Source organism: Muscardinus avellanarius (genome assembly GCF_963383645.1).
Source record: "Muscardinus avellanarius genome assembly, chromosome: 15".
Lineage (NCBI taxonomy): Eukaryota > Metazoa > Chordata > Mammalia > Rodentia > Gliridae > Muscardinus > Muscardinus avellanarius.
Window position 1 is genome coordinate 20,498,035 of NC_137801.1, and position 12,298 is coordinate 20,510,332.

A 12,298-nucleotide genomic window follows, 5' to 3' on the forward strand; every position below is an offset into this window, starting at 1 on the left:
CTGCATTGTAAAGACAAAGGTACCAGCCTGGCTTGTGATCGCTGTATGGGGGAGATTGAGACAGGAGGATTGTAGGTTCTTGGCCAGCCTCAGCTACTTAGGCCCTTAGCAATTTAGTGAGACCCTGTTTCAAAATAAAGAATAAGAAATAGGGCTAGGGGTATAGCTTGAGGGTAGAATGCCCCTGAGTTCAATCCCAAGTACCACCAAAAAAAAAATCTGTGGTCCCCAAGTTTGGCATTGAACCTTACTTTACCTTAATTTCATCTTGCTTATTTTATTATTGGTATCTTAGTTGTAAAGATTTATCTGATGTTATTTTGAACTTTTAAGTTTTTGTGTTTGTTATTCAAAGAAGCATATCCCAGCTGTTTTTTCAGGTACTTTCTTAGCCTTGCTACAAATCTCTTAGGCACAGTGTAAAAGGGACAGTAGCTAGGGGAAAAAAAATCAGAGCCAAAAGGATACTAATTGAGTAGATTTCCTGGACTGATAGGAATATGTTTTTACTTCACTCAGACAGAAAGGCATCCTTGGTGCTGGTCATGGTGGTACATGCCTGTAATCCTAGTACATGGGATGCGGAGACAGGAGAATCACAGTTTCAGGGGCAGCCTCAGCAAGTAGTAAGATTTTCAGCAACCTAGCAAGACACTGTTTCAAAACAAGAAATAAAGTTGGGCTGGGGGTGTAGCTTGGAGGCACAATGCCCCTGGGTTCAATCTCTAGTACCATACACAAAAGAAGCACGTCCTTGTTGCCTTGTGAATGATGTAATTTAATCTTTATTGCGGAGTAGAATTCCATTGTGTATATTTCCCATAATTTTGTAGTACATTCATCTGTTGGTGAATACCTAGGTTGTTTTCATAATTTGGCTATTGTGAATTGTACTTTTATGAACATGGGTATATATATTACTATAGTTCTCTGGTTTCAACCCCTTTGGAAAGATACCCAGTAGTGGTATAGCCAAAATAAAGTTGTTTTGAAAAGTATTTCTGATATAACATATAGCTAGGGTTATAAGAAGACTTCAGTGTCATAACATTTTGTAAAACACACTTTCTTGTACAGATTGTTAGAGGTACTTGTACAGATTAAGAGGTACTTGTGCTTTATATATCATTACTTGCTACAGAGGCCTTTAACTTGATAATGAAAATTTATAATGTGACAATCTGCCTTGAGTCAAATTAAATGCAGTTCCAAAATTTCTCTCAGAAAAAGAAGATACAGCTGGGTGTGGTGGTGCACACTTGTAATCCCAGCATTTGGGAGGCTGAGACCAGAGGATCGCAGATTCACAGCCAGCCTCAGCTACTTAGTGAGGCCCTCCAACACTTAGACCCTGTTTCAAAATAAAGAATTAAAAAAAGGGCTGGGAGTATAGCTCGACGGTAGAGTGCCCTGGGTTCCATCTCCAGTACCACCAGAGAAAAAAAGATGCATATATACTAGTTTTAAAGAAAAAGAAAAGCTGCTCATGGCAGCACATACCTCTGATCCCAGTACTTGAAAGGCTGAAACAGGAGGATCACAGGTTCAAAGCCAGTCCCAGCAACTTAGTGAGGCTGTTAGCAATCTAGTGAGACCCTGTTTCTAAATAAAAGTAAAAGGGCTGGAGTACCTTGGGTGGGGGGGCATTTGAAACAGAAGTCTTTTTTCTTTTAGTGGTACTGGGGATGGAACCCAGGGTCATTCTACTTCCAAGCTACACCCCCAGCCCTATTTTTATTTTTTATTTTGAAACAGCATCTCACTAAGTTGCAGAGGGCCTCACTAAGTAGCTGAGGCTGTCCGCAAACTACGATCCTCCTGTCTCAGCCTCCCGAATGCTGGGATTATAAGTGTGCGCCACCACGCCCGGCTGACAGATGTCTTCCTAATCGTTACTAGTAGTTTTAATGACAACTGGACTCGTTAGCATGTTTTCCCCTGCTATCTTTTGGTAAGAGATTGCTAACCCTGTCAGGAAGCCAAGGCTGAATCAGAAGGTAAAGGAGGAAAGCCGGCCCTGGTGGCACACAGCTTTATCATCCTAATGCTTGGGAGGCTGAGACAGGAGGATCGCAGGTTTGTGGCCAACCTCAGCAACTCGTGAGGCCCTTCATAACCTAGTAAGGCCCTGTTTCAAAATAAAGAATAAAAAATAGGGCTGGGAGTGGAGCTCAGAGGTAGAATGCCCCTGGATTCTATCCCCCTGTACCACCAAAAAAAAAAAAAAAACCTTTCATTAGTACCCAGACTTGAGGGAAGACATACTGATCACAGGATGTGGATCACCACTGTCTTCTGTGGTGTTGCTCTAGGATTGACACTTAGCAGCGCAGGATGCTAATGTTCAGGCTCTTTTCAAATCTGTTTTTAAGCTTGAGTTATATTTATGCTCTAATTTGTTATACATAATCAATGAATTTTACCTATTTTCTCATTAGCCCCATATTAGTGAGGTATGGAATTGTAGTGGGATGTTAATTGGTAGTCATATTGCCAAAGCTTGCTTGCTTTCCTGACAAAAAACTTAAAATTTTTTAAAAATTTTTTTAAAAATTTGAAACAGTGTCTTGCTAAGTTGAAGATGGCCTCAAACCTGCAATCCTCCTATCTCGGCCTCCTAGCCAAGTACTGGGATTACAGGTGTGTGCCACCACACCTGGCTTAATTGGGTATTTTGCTGTTTCTGTTTTGTTCACATCTCATGTAATTTTACACTTAATTATTAAAAGGCTTCCTTTCATTGGCTTACTTATGCTTTAATGTTTTATAAGTATCCTAAGTGAAGTAGTGCCTCTAAAGGTACAGACTTAGAGAGTCTTCTGTTTTAGTCGAGACCCACATTAGAAACTTTCAGTGTCTGTAAGTGATCAGGGTATTAATAAATGATTTCAGATAATTTTGATAATTTGTCCATTTAGTGACTGGGAGTCTCTTAAGGCAGTGGTGTAGATCCTTTGAGAATTTAAACCTTACCAGAGCAATATTACTACTTGCTTTTAAATTGAAAATGTCATAATTATTTAAAATTCTTTTTTTTTTTTTTTGGTGCTAGGGATTGAACTCAAATGCATTCTACATCTGAGCTATACCCCTTACCCTTTTATTTTGAAACAGTATTGATGAGTTATGGAGAGTCCTCTTGATTTGCTGACACTGACCTCGAACCTTCAATCCTCTCTTTCAACCTCCCAAGTACTGGAATTACAGTAGTATGCCACCATACTTTGATAACTTAGCATTCTTGAAACTACTGATGTCCATCTGTCGCAAACCAGCTCAGTCTAATTGGGGCGAGTCCACTCGCGGTCGAGAACCTCAGGAAGGATCAGAGTGGAGCACTGCAGCCTCTTATCTGCAGCGATTCTTTCCCTTCTAGGAACTAAGAGTTCCTAGTGACGGCGCTCTCTAGAAAGAATCTGATATGGACAAAGGCTTCTTGAGCCAATGACAATTTATTACAGGAACCCAGAAAAATTTATACCCTTCACCAGTGAGATTAATAATAGGAGAAAAAAGAAAAGGGGTGTAATCACAGTAAAACAATAGTGAATTACATGCAAACAAAGTAAATGACTAGTCCAGCATTTAGGAGAGTAACTCCGGATCTTTCTTCCGATATTGCAGCAGAGCAGGTCCAAAGGGTAACTTCCAGAGAAAATACAGGCACGCCCAAGGCCCAGTGCTTGGAGAATACGCTTTCTCATGGAATCTTCTTTTGCTTTCTTTTTTGAAGTTTCCATCTACATCCATATGACAAGCATGGGGAGATATGGCGGTCCAGGGAGATGCGATGGGAGTCTCTAAGATCTCATCCGCCTTGCCTTCTGAAGTCTGAAAGCTTACAAAAACTCACAACACAGCTTGGCAAATAAAACACCACAAACAACACCATGAAGTTCTTGGATTTAGTTGTCAGATGTATTTCCTTAACTGCTGAACACTCTTCTTTAGACAACAAGCCTATTAAAAGCCTATTCATCTTTAATAATCCATTTCCCTGTCACAAACCCTCTGCAACTTGCTTCTAACTTTCTAATTCCTTTCTTTCCCAGTTGGGACGTTCTTATGATAAGCTCTTCTTCATGCAAAAATGCTTTTCTTGCTCTTACGGTATTTCCTTTCCTTCATACATATATATTTAGAACATCTGTCCTTTATTTTGTCATATTCATTTCTAACCATGCGGCCAGTCTCTCTGTCTCAGGGAATGCTCATACTGGGCATAAAAGTCAACAATCTTTTTCCTTCGGCTCTATTGTATTTGGGCGACTAAGTTGTTCATCAACTAAATTGCTTTGAAGTCACACACAAAGTTTTATCTTCTCTGTCTCTAGGCAGGATCTCAAGGGTAAACAGAGTTACCTTAAACTGAGCTACCGGTTACCGGAGTTAATGGCTTAACCTAAGTTAGCTATAGGAATGAGGGTCGGAGACCATTTGTGATTGCTGCAGCTGGAATGCTTATCACAGCATCTGAGTTCTGGCCAGTTCTTCATTACTATTGAGCAAAGCCAAGGGCGTTTAGACAAATTATTAGAGAATTTATTTCCACGGACTCAATTTCTTTCATAGTCCTGATCTCACATCACCGGAGCAATTTGTGTAGAGAGTTAAAAGGAATCATTACCAAGAAAATAATAGTCATGAAGGGTATCTAAAAGTGGGGGGTACTTTGGCCAGAGACGACACCTTCTTCTCGGGGCTTGTTGCCGATTGGCTATGTGGAGTGGGGTCTCAACACATAGATGCCGAGGCAGCAGGCGGTCTCGGCATCCATCCATATACTGCAAATTAGGAATGCCTCTTGATGATTCTTTTACCACTCTGTGCAATATTAGGAGCACCTGGTATGTTGCTCGTTATTACTGGGTATCTACCAAGTTTCCTTTGTTGTAGAAGTAAAATAAATTAGGAAGCACTGAGTTCAGATAAGACCATAGAATTCCTAAATAGGGCGTTTCTTAATTTCTTTTCTAAGTTTGTGATTTTCCTAAGGGTATCTCTTACCCCCCCCACCCCACCCCCACCACACACACAAATAAAGAGGTACATTTCCTAGCACTACGTTTTTGTCTCCTCTTAGACTATATTGAAGAACATATTTTATGACTTACTTATATCTACTTTCTTAAAAGAAATGGAGTAGCTCAACTGTGGTAACAGTTAAGAGTGGTAACACTTTTTCACTATTGTGAAAAGTATTGCTACAAACACATACTTACTTGAGCTTTACATTTTTGGTTATACATCTACAAGTGGAATTGCCAGATCGTTTGGTTTTTGCATTTAGCTTTATAGGAACTGCCAAACTCTTTTCTCGCAGTGATTTTACCGTATCACTTAACAGTGCACATAGATTTTGATTTTTCTACATCCTACTGCCACCTCCCCTGCCCCCCTTCCTCCTTTTTCTCTTCTCCTTCTCCTCTTCCTCCTTTTTCTTGTTTGTGGTACTGGGGAGGGAACCCAGGGGCGCTCTACCTCTGAGTTATGCCCCCAGCCCTATTTTTTATTCTTTATTTTGAAACAGGGTCTTACTGAGTTGCAAAGGGCCTCACTAAGTAGCTGAGACTGTCAGTGAACCGTGAACCTCCTTTCTCAGCCTTCCAAATGCTGGGATCACAAACATGTGCCACCACGCCCAGCTTTTTCTTCTTCTTTCTTCTTCTTGTTTTCTGTTGTAGTTTTAGTAGCTATACTAATATGTGTCAAGTTTTATCTTACTGTGGTGTTGCTTTGCATTTCTGTAATAACTAATGATATTGAGCACCTTTTCCTGTGCTTAATTTTCATAGTATATCTTCTTTGGAGAAATGTCAAGTTTTTTCTTTGCTTCTTTTATTTGTGTGTATATGAGATACTGGGGACTGAACTCAGGGGTATTCTACTTCTGAACTGCACCTCTGGCCCTTTTCTATGTTTTGTTTTGAGACAGGGTCTTTCTAGGTTGCTGAGAGTCTTCCTATGCTGCTAAGGCTGTCCTCAAACCTGCGGATCACCCTGTTCTCAGCCTCCCAAGTACTTGGAATTACAGGCTTGCAGCGCCACACCCTGCTCGTCCCCAGCCCTTATATTAATGGGTATTAGTCCTTTAAATACTCATAAGGGCATGTGTCTTAATAAACACATACATATGTATATACATTTGTGTAGGCCTTTAGCAGAAGTTGGTTTTAGGGTAATTGCTTTAAAAGTTTGCAGTTATGGAAATAACACTAATTTGAGAAAAATAAAGTCACTTTACAGAATATTAAGCCATAATTTATGGTAATGTGCAAAAGTAAAATTTTATTTCATTTTAGCACGCCAATGAAGATGTGGAAAGAATGTTACTAGGAAACAAGTGTGATATGGATGATAAAAGAGTTGTACCGAAAGGAAAAGGAGAGCAGGTAAAACTCTGGATGAAATTACACTGTGTTTCTTCGTGGCGATGGGACTACGTCGCGCTGCTTGATGATAGTGACGGTAGAACGCGCTGAGCTAGTCACAGCGTTTTCAGATGCCTGGTGGAAACGGTAACATCTTTAGAGTGAACATTCCTCATTGCGTTTCCAATGTGTGTGGGAGAATCAAATCTGTGGGTATAGTGTTTTTAACCTTATTTAAGCCACAGAGGGAAAAATATAAATTAGTGATTCTTAGTTTTTTATCTTAGGACTTTAAAGAAATGTATGATTTCAAAGTTTGATAATCAGAAGCCTTATAACAATCAGAAATTAGATCATTGAGCTTCTCCTTTGCCCCCAAAATGAAATATCTGATATTTCCTAAGTTGTGAGTAATCAGTTGCCAACCCATACTTGACGATTTTATAATGCTACTTTGTTTCTATTGTAGATTGCAAGGGAACATGGTATTAGATTTTTTGAGACTAGTGCAAAAGCAAATATAAACATCGAAAAGGCATTTCTCACATTAGCTGAAGATATCCTTCGAAAGGTAAGTTACCATTTTTACTTTTTGCTAAGTTGAATGTTTTGTCTGTTCTGAAATACTGGATTTCCTTTCAAAATTTGCGTTTGGGTGGGATTTTTTCTAAAACAGTATTCATTACTAGTGTCACATCATCCTCCAGAGTTAAGAACTGCTAACGAGATTGTTAGAGGATATCTAGCAATTTGAAGGATTAGCCAGAGGCAGCAGTTTTTATCTGAACTCCTACAATCACTCTGTTCTCTAATGTTTCTTTTTCTAGCTTTTTTCCCTCCTTGGTGGTGGTGGTGGGTGGTATCCAGAGTCTGCTAGGTAAGCCCTTTCCCAGTGAAGTAGCCCACACTCTGGCCCCATCCAGCTTTTTCACTCATGGACTTGTTCATCTTAATGTGTCCTGTGCATCGCCATAGAAGAAATGAGAAGTAATTTTTTTTTTTTTTTTAACGGGATTGAACCCAGGGGCATTCTACCTCCGAGCTCCAGCGCGGGCCCTGTTTTTTATTCTTTATTTTGAGACAGGGTCTCACTAAGTTGCGAAGGACCTCACTTAATAACCGAGGCTGGCCACAAATCTGCGACCTTACTGTCTCAGCCTCCCAAGTACTGAGATTACAAGTGTGTGTCACCCCACCTGGTTTAGAAGTAATCTTCTGTAGCTACCAAATCTCTGTTCCTTCATAATGTCATTTCTCAGACAGGCACATAGAAAGTTTATGTCTGCTATGTAAATGGAATTAACACACACACCCCCGACTTTAGCCAATCATTTTATGATAAACTCTGTATCGCGGCATGCGCTTGTAATCCCAGTATTTGGGAGGCTGAGACAGGAGGATTGGAGGTTCACAGCTAGCTTCAGCTCTTAATGAGGTCCTCTGCAACTTACCAAGACACTGTTTCAAAATAAGAATAAAGGAGCCACTGATTTTTTTTGTGTGTGTGGTACTGGGGTTCCTGGAAGCCCTTCTATATCAGGGCCACACTCCCAGACCTATTGTTTTAGTTTTGGAAACAGGGTCTCTTAAGCCAGCGCGGCTGGCTTCGAACCTGCACAATCCTCCTGTCTCTGCCTCCCAAGCGCGGGGATTACAAGCGTGTGCCACCACGCCTGGCGGTACACCACTTCTAATGGCGAAGCTGACACAGGAGGATTGGGGTTCACAGCCAGCCTCAGCTACTTAGTAAAGCCCTCTGGAACTTAGTGGGACCCTGTTTCAAAATAAAGAATAAAAAATAGGGTTGGGGGTGTAGCTCAGAGGTAGAATGCCCTTGGGTTCAATCCCAAGTACCGCAGAATAATAACATAAAATAATAATAACAATAAGAAGAGGAGGAGGAGGAGGAGGAGGAGGAGGAGGAGGAGGAGGAGGAAAAAACAGGGGTGGGGGTGTAGCTTGGAGTTAGAATGTCTCTGGATTCCATTCCCAATACTGCAAGAAATTAAAAAAAAAAAAATAGGGCTGGGAGTGTAGCTCAGAGGTAGAGTGCTCCTGGGTTCCATCCCAATAACTCACTCACTCACTCACTCACTCACTCACTCACTCACTCACTCACTGTGAAGCCTGCTGGGCCTGATGGGACCAAGTCCTGTAATCCCAGCTACTGGAAAAGCTGAGGCAAATTTGAGGCCTGGGTAACCTAATGAAACTCTAGAACGAAGTACAGAAATTATGATTCCTAATTCTCTATTCATTGTGACCAACAGGAGTGATCACAAAAGTCAACAAAAGCCGGGCGTGGTGGTGCACGCTTCTAATCCCTGCGCTTGGGAGGCGGAGACAGGAGCATCGTGCAGGTTCAAAGCCAGCCGTGCGCGCTGGCTTAAGAGACCCTGTTTCCAAATAAAAATATAAAAATAGGTCTGGGAGTGTAGCCCGGAGGTAGAAGGACTTCCAGGAACCCCAGTACCAACAAAACAAAACAAAAAACCAAAAGTCAACAAAACACTCTTGTCTCTGGACTTTTGGGTTGTCTTCATGGGCTGGTTCTTTTCAATCTGTAAGGAGTCATTTGATCTTAACCATCCTGACACTTTATTGTATAGTGCTATGTTATATAAAAGTTAAATTATATATGTACCATTATATAAAGATCTCAGTCTAGAATCTTCCCCAGGTAAACAGGCCTGAATATGAGGTAGTGGCTTTCGTTGTTGCTCATACACATATATAACACTTTAGTGTAATAACATTATGAGCTCAAAACATCAAAGAAGGCTGGGGCTGGCATATGCTTATAATACCAGTACTTGGAAGGCTGAGACAGAAGAATCATAGGTTCACAGCCAGCCCCAGAAATTTAGGAAGACCCTGTTTCAAACTAAAAAATAAAATAGGGCTGGGAATGTGGTTCGGAGGTAAAATGCCCCTTGAGTTCAGTCCACAGTGACACACACACACACACACACACACACACACACACACACACACACACGGAGGGAGAGAGGGAGGGAGGGAGGGAGGGAGGGAGGGAGGGAGGAACTTGCTTCACATTAGCATCGACTTAAAATTGAAGGCAGTTTAAAACTTTTTTTTTTTTTTGGGTGGTGGTACTGGGAATTGAACCCAGGGGTATTCTACCTCCAGGCTACATCCCAAGCCCTATTTTTTTATTTTTACTTTGAAGCAGCTTCTCCCTTGGTTGATGAGAGCCTTACTATTTGCTCATTCTGTCCTCGAACCTGTGTTCATCCTGTCTCAGCCTCCCAAGTATTGGGATTACAGGTGTGCGTCACTATGCTCAGCTTAACTTAAACATTTTAAAGCTTATTTATTAAATCATTCATTCCCATGACTCAAATATTTAAAATAAAAAGTAAGCCAGAAACAGCGTTGCATTCCTGTGATTCCAGCTCCCTTGGGGAGCTGAGGTAGGAGGATCATGTGTTTGAGGCCATTCTCAGCAATTTAGGGAGATCCTGTTTCAAAATAGAAAGGGCTAAAGGTGTAGCCAAAAGGCAGAATGTCCCTGGGTTCAGTCCTCAATACTGCAAAAATAAGTAAAGCTGGACACAGTATTTGTGTACTTTATGCATGTAAATTATCACTAATTTATTCATACAGTATGGGACTGCTCGTTTAAAATATTGAGTTCTGATTCTAAGAATTATATTAGAATGTTGGGACAGTCTAAGATGATACAGAGAAGAAAATGAAAATCATCCATAAGCCTACCACATAAGAGTCGCACCACTAACATTTTGTTTAAGTCCTTTTGAGGTTTCCCTCATGAACTATCTAGCTGCATTTTGCCCCATTGCCTAACACCTTTTTTACTTACTCATAGTTAAGGTTGCCGTGTGTGTGTGTGTGTGTGTGTGTGTGTGTGTGTGTGTGTGTGTCTCTCTCTCTCTCTCTCTCTCTCTCTGTGTGTGTGTGTGTGTGTGTGTGTGTGTGTGTGTGTGTGTGTCTGGGGATGGAACCCAGGGGCTCTCTACCTCTGGGCTACACTCCCAGCCCTGTTTTTATATTTTATTTGGAAACAGGGTCTCACTAAGTTGCTGAGAGCCTCACTCAGTAGCTGAGGCTGGCTTCGAACCTGTGCGATCCTCCTGTCTCAGCCTCCCAAGTGCTGGGATTACGAGCGTGGTCACCATGCCCAGCTAAGGTTGCCTTTTTAAAACAGTGATTAAATAGTAAAAGCTGTGCTCTAGAAAACTAAACAGAAAGGGCTGTATGACCTCTCTAAAGGTAGGCATAACACATCATTGGCTTCATACAATTCTCTTGATAATGCTTAGGTTTTTTGTTTTTGTTGTTGTTTTGTGGTACTGTGGATTAGACCCAGGGGCATTCTACTTCCAAGGCACACCCTCAGTCCTTTTTTAAAATTTTTATTTTGAAATAGGGTCTTGCCAGCTTGATGAGAGTCTTTCTACTTACTAAGGCTGTCCTTGAACCTGCAATCTGCCTATCTCAGCCTCTCGAGTACTGGGATTTAAAGCATGCGCCACCATGCCTGGCTTTGATAATGGTGTGTGTGTGTGTGTGTGTGTGTGTGTGTGTGTGTGTGTGTGTGTGTGTTACTAGGGATGGAATCCAGGGCTATTCTACCTCCGAGCTACACCCCTTGCTCTATTTTTTATTCTTTATTTTGAAACAGGGTCCCACTGAGTTGCAGAGGGCATCACTAAATAGCTGTGACTGTCCTCAAACCCAGATCCTCTTGTCTCAGCCTCCCAAATGCTGGGATTACAAGCGTGCGCCACCACGCCCGGCTTGATAATGCTTTTTTTTTTTTTTTTTTTTTTTGGTGGTGGTACTGGGGTTCCTGGAAGCCCTTCTACCTCCGGGCTACACTCCCAGACCTATTTTATATTTTTGAAACAGGGTCTCTTATGCCAGCGCGGCTGGCTTCGAACCTGCTTGATCCTCCTGTCTCTGCCTCCCAAGCGCGGGGATTACAAGCGTGCGCCACCACGCCCAGATTGATAATGCTTTTTAAGTAAGAAATATATCGAACAGTCAGGGCTAGGATCTATTCGGGAAAATTACAACAGAGGTGACTTGAGAATTGTTATTAAGTGTTGCCAGGAAATGTCTGTAACATCTCATAGCTTGGAGGAAGCAGGTTGAATAAAGACCAGAAACAACGCCTCCTATCTCATGTGACTATAGTTGCCTTTTGTTGCATAAATTGACATTGATGAGAATGCTTCTGCTGAATCTTGATTTGTCCATGACGATGCTTTTTTCACGAGTTACTTTTCTTGTGTGTTTCTTCCAGACCCCGGTAAAAGAGCCCAACAGTGAAAATGTAGATATCAGCAGTGGAGGGGGCGTGACCGGCTGGAAGAGCAAGTGCTGCTGAGCGCTCCTGCCCGCGCCGTCCACCACCCGTTCCTCTTCTTGCTGCAAAATAAACCACTCTGTCCATTTTTAACTCTAAATAGATATTTTGTTCTCATCTTAACTCTCCAATCCACTTATTTTATTTGTTCTTTCATCTGTGACTGCTTGCTGACTTTATTATAATTTTCTTCAAACAAAAAAATGTATAGAAAAATCATGTCTGTGACTTCATTTTTCAATGTCCTTGCTCAGCTCACCACTGCATTTCAGTTGTATTATAGTCTAGTTCTCAACATTAAAACCTATAGCAATCATTTCAACTCTATTCTGCAAATTGTATAAGAATAAAAGTTAGAATTAACAATTTTATTTTGTACAACAGTGGAATTTTCTGTCATGGATAATGTGCTTGAGTCCCTATAACCTATAGACATGTGATAGCAAAAGAAACGAAAGCCAGGAAAGCACTCATTTCGCCTTGAATGTGTAAATGGGGTTAACTTTGTCCTGTGCCTTATGTGGAAAGGAACTCCTTTGGTTTCCCTTTTTGTTTGGTGGAAGCATGTGCAGGA

At 41.3% G+C, this 12,298-nt stretch overlaps 1 protein-coding gene across 1 annotated transcript in view; it reads left to right on the forward strand.

Moving 5' to 3' along the window:
* RAB10 (RAB10, member RAS oncogene family) overlaps positions 1 to 11,745 on the forward strand; it is a gene marked incomplete at both ends in the record, with an annotated part of 59,849 nt that extends 48,104 nt beyond the window's left edge. Inside the window, 3 exons of the mRNA XM_080711920.1 lie at positions 6,303 to 6,392; positions 6,841 to 6,942; positions 11,662 to 11,745. Of these exons, the coding sequence (XP_080568046.1) occupies positions 6,303 to 6,392; positions 6,841 to 6,942; positions 11,662 to 11,745 (276 nt within the window). The remainder of the gene's footprint in view (positions 1 to 6,302; positions 6,393 to 6,840; positions 6,943 to 11,661) is intronic.
* Between the last annotated feature and the right edge of the window lie 553 nt (positions 11,746 to 12,298).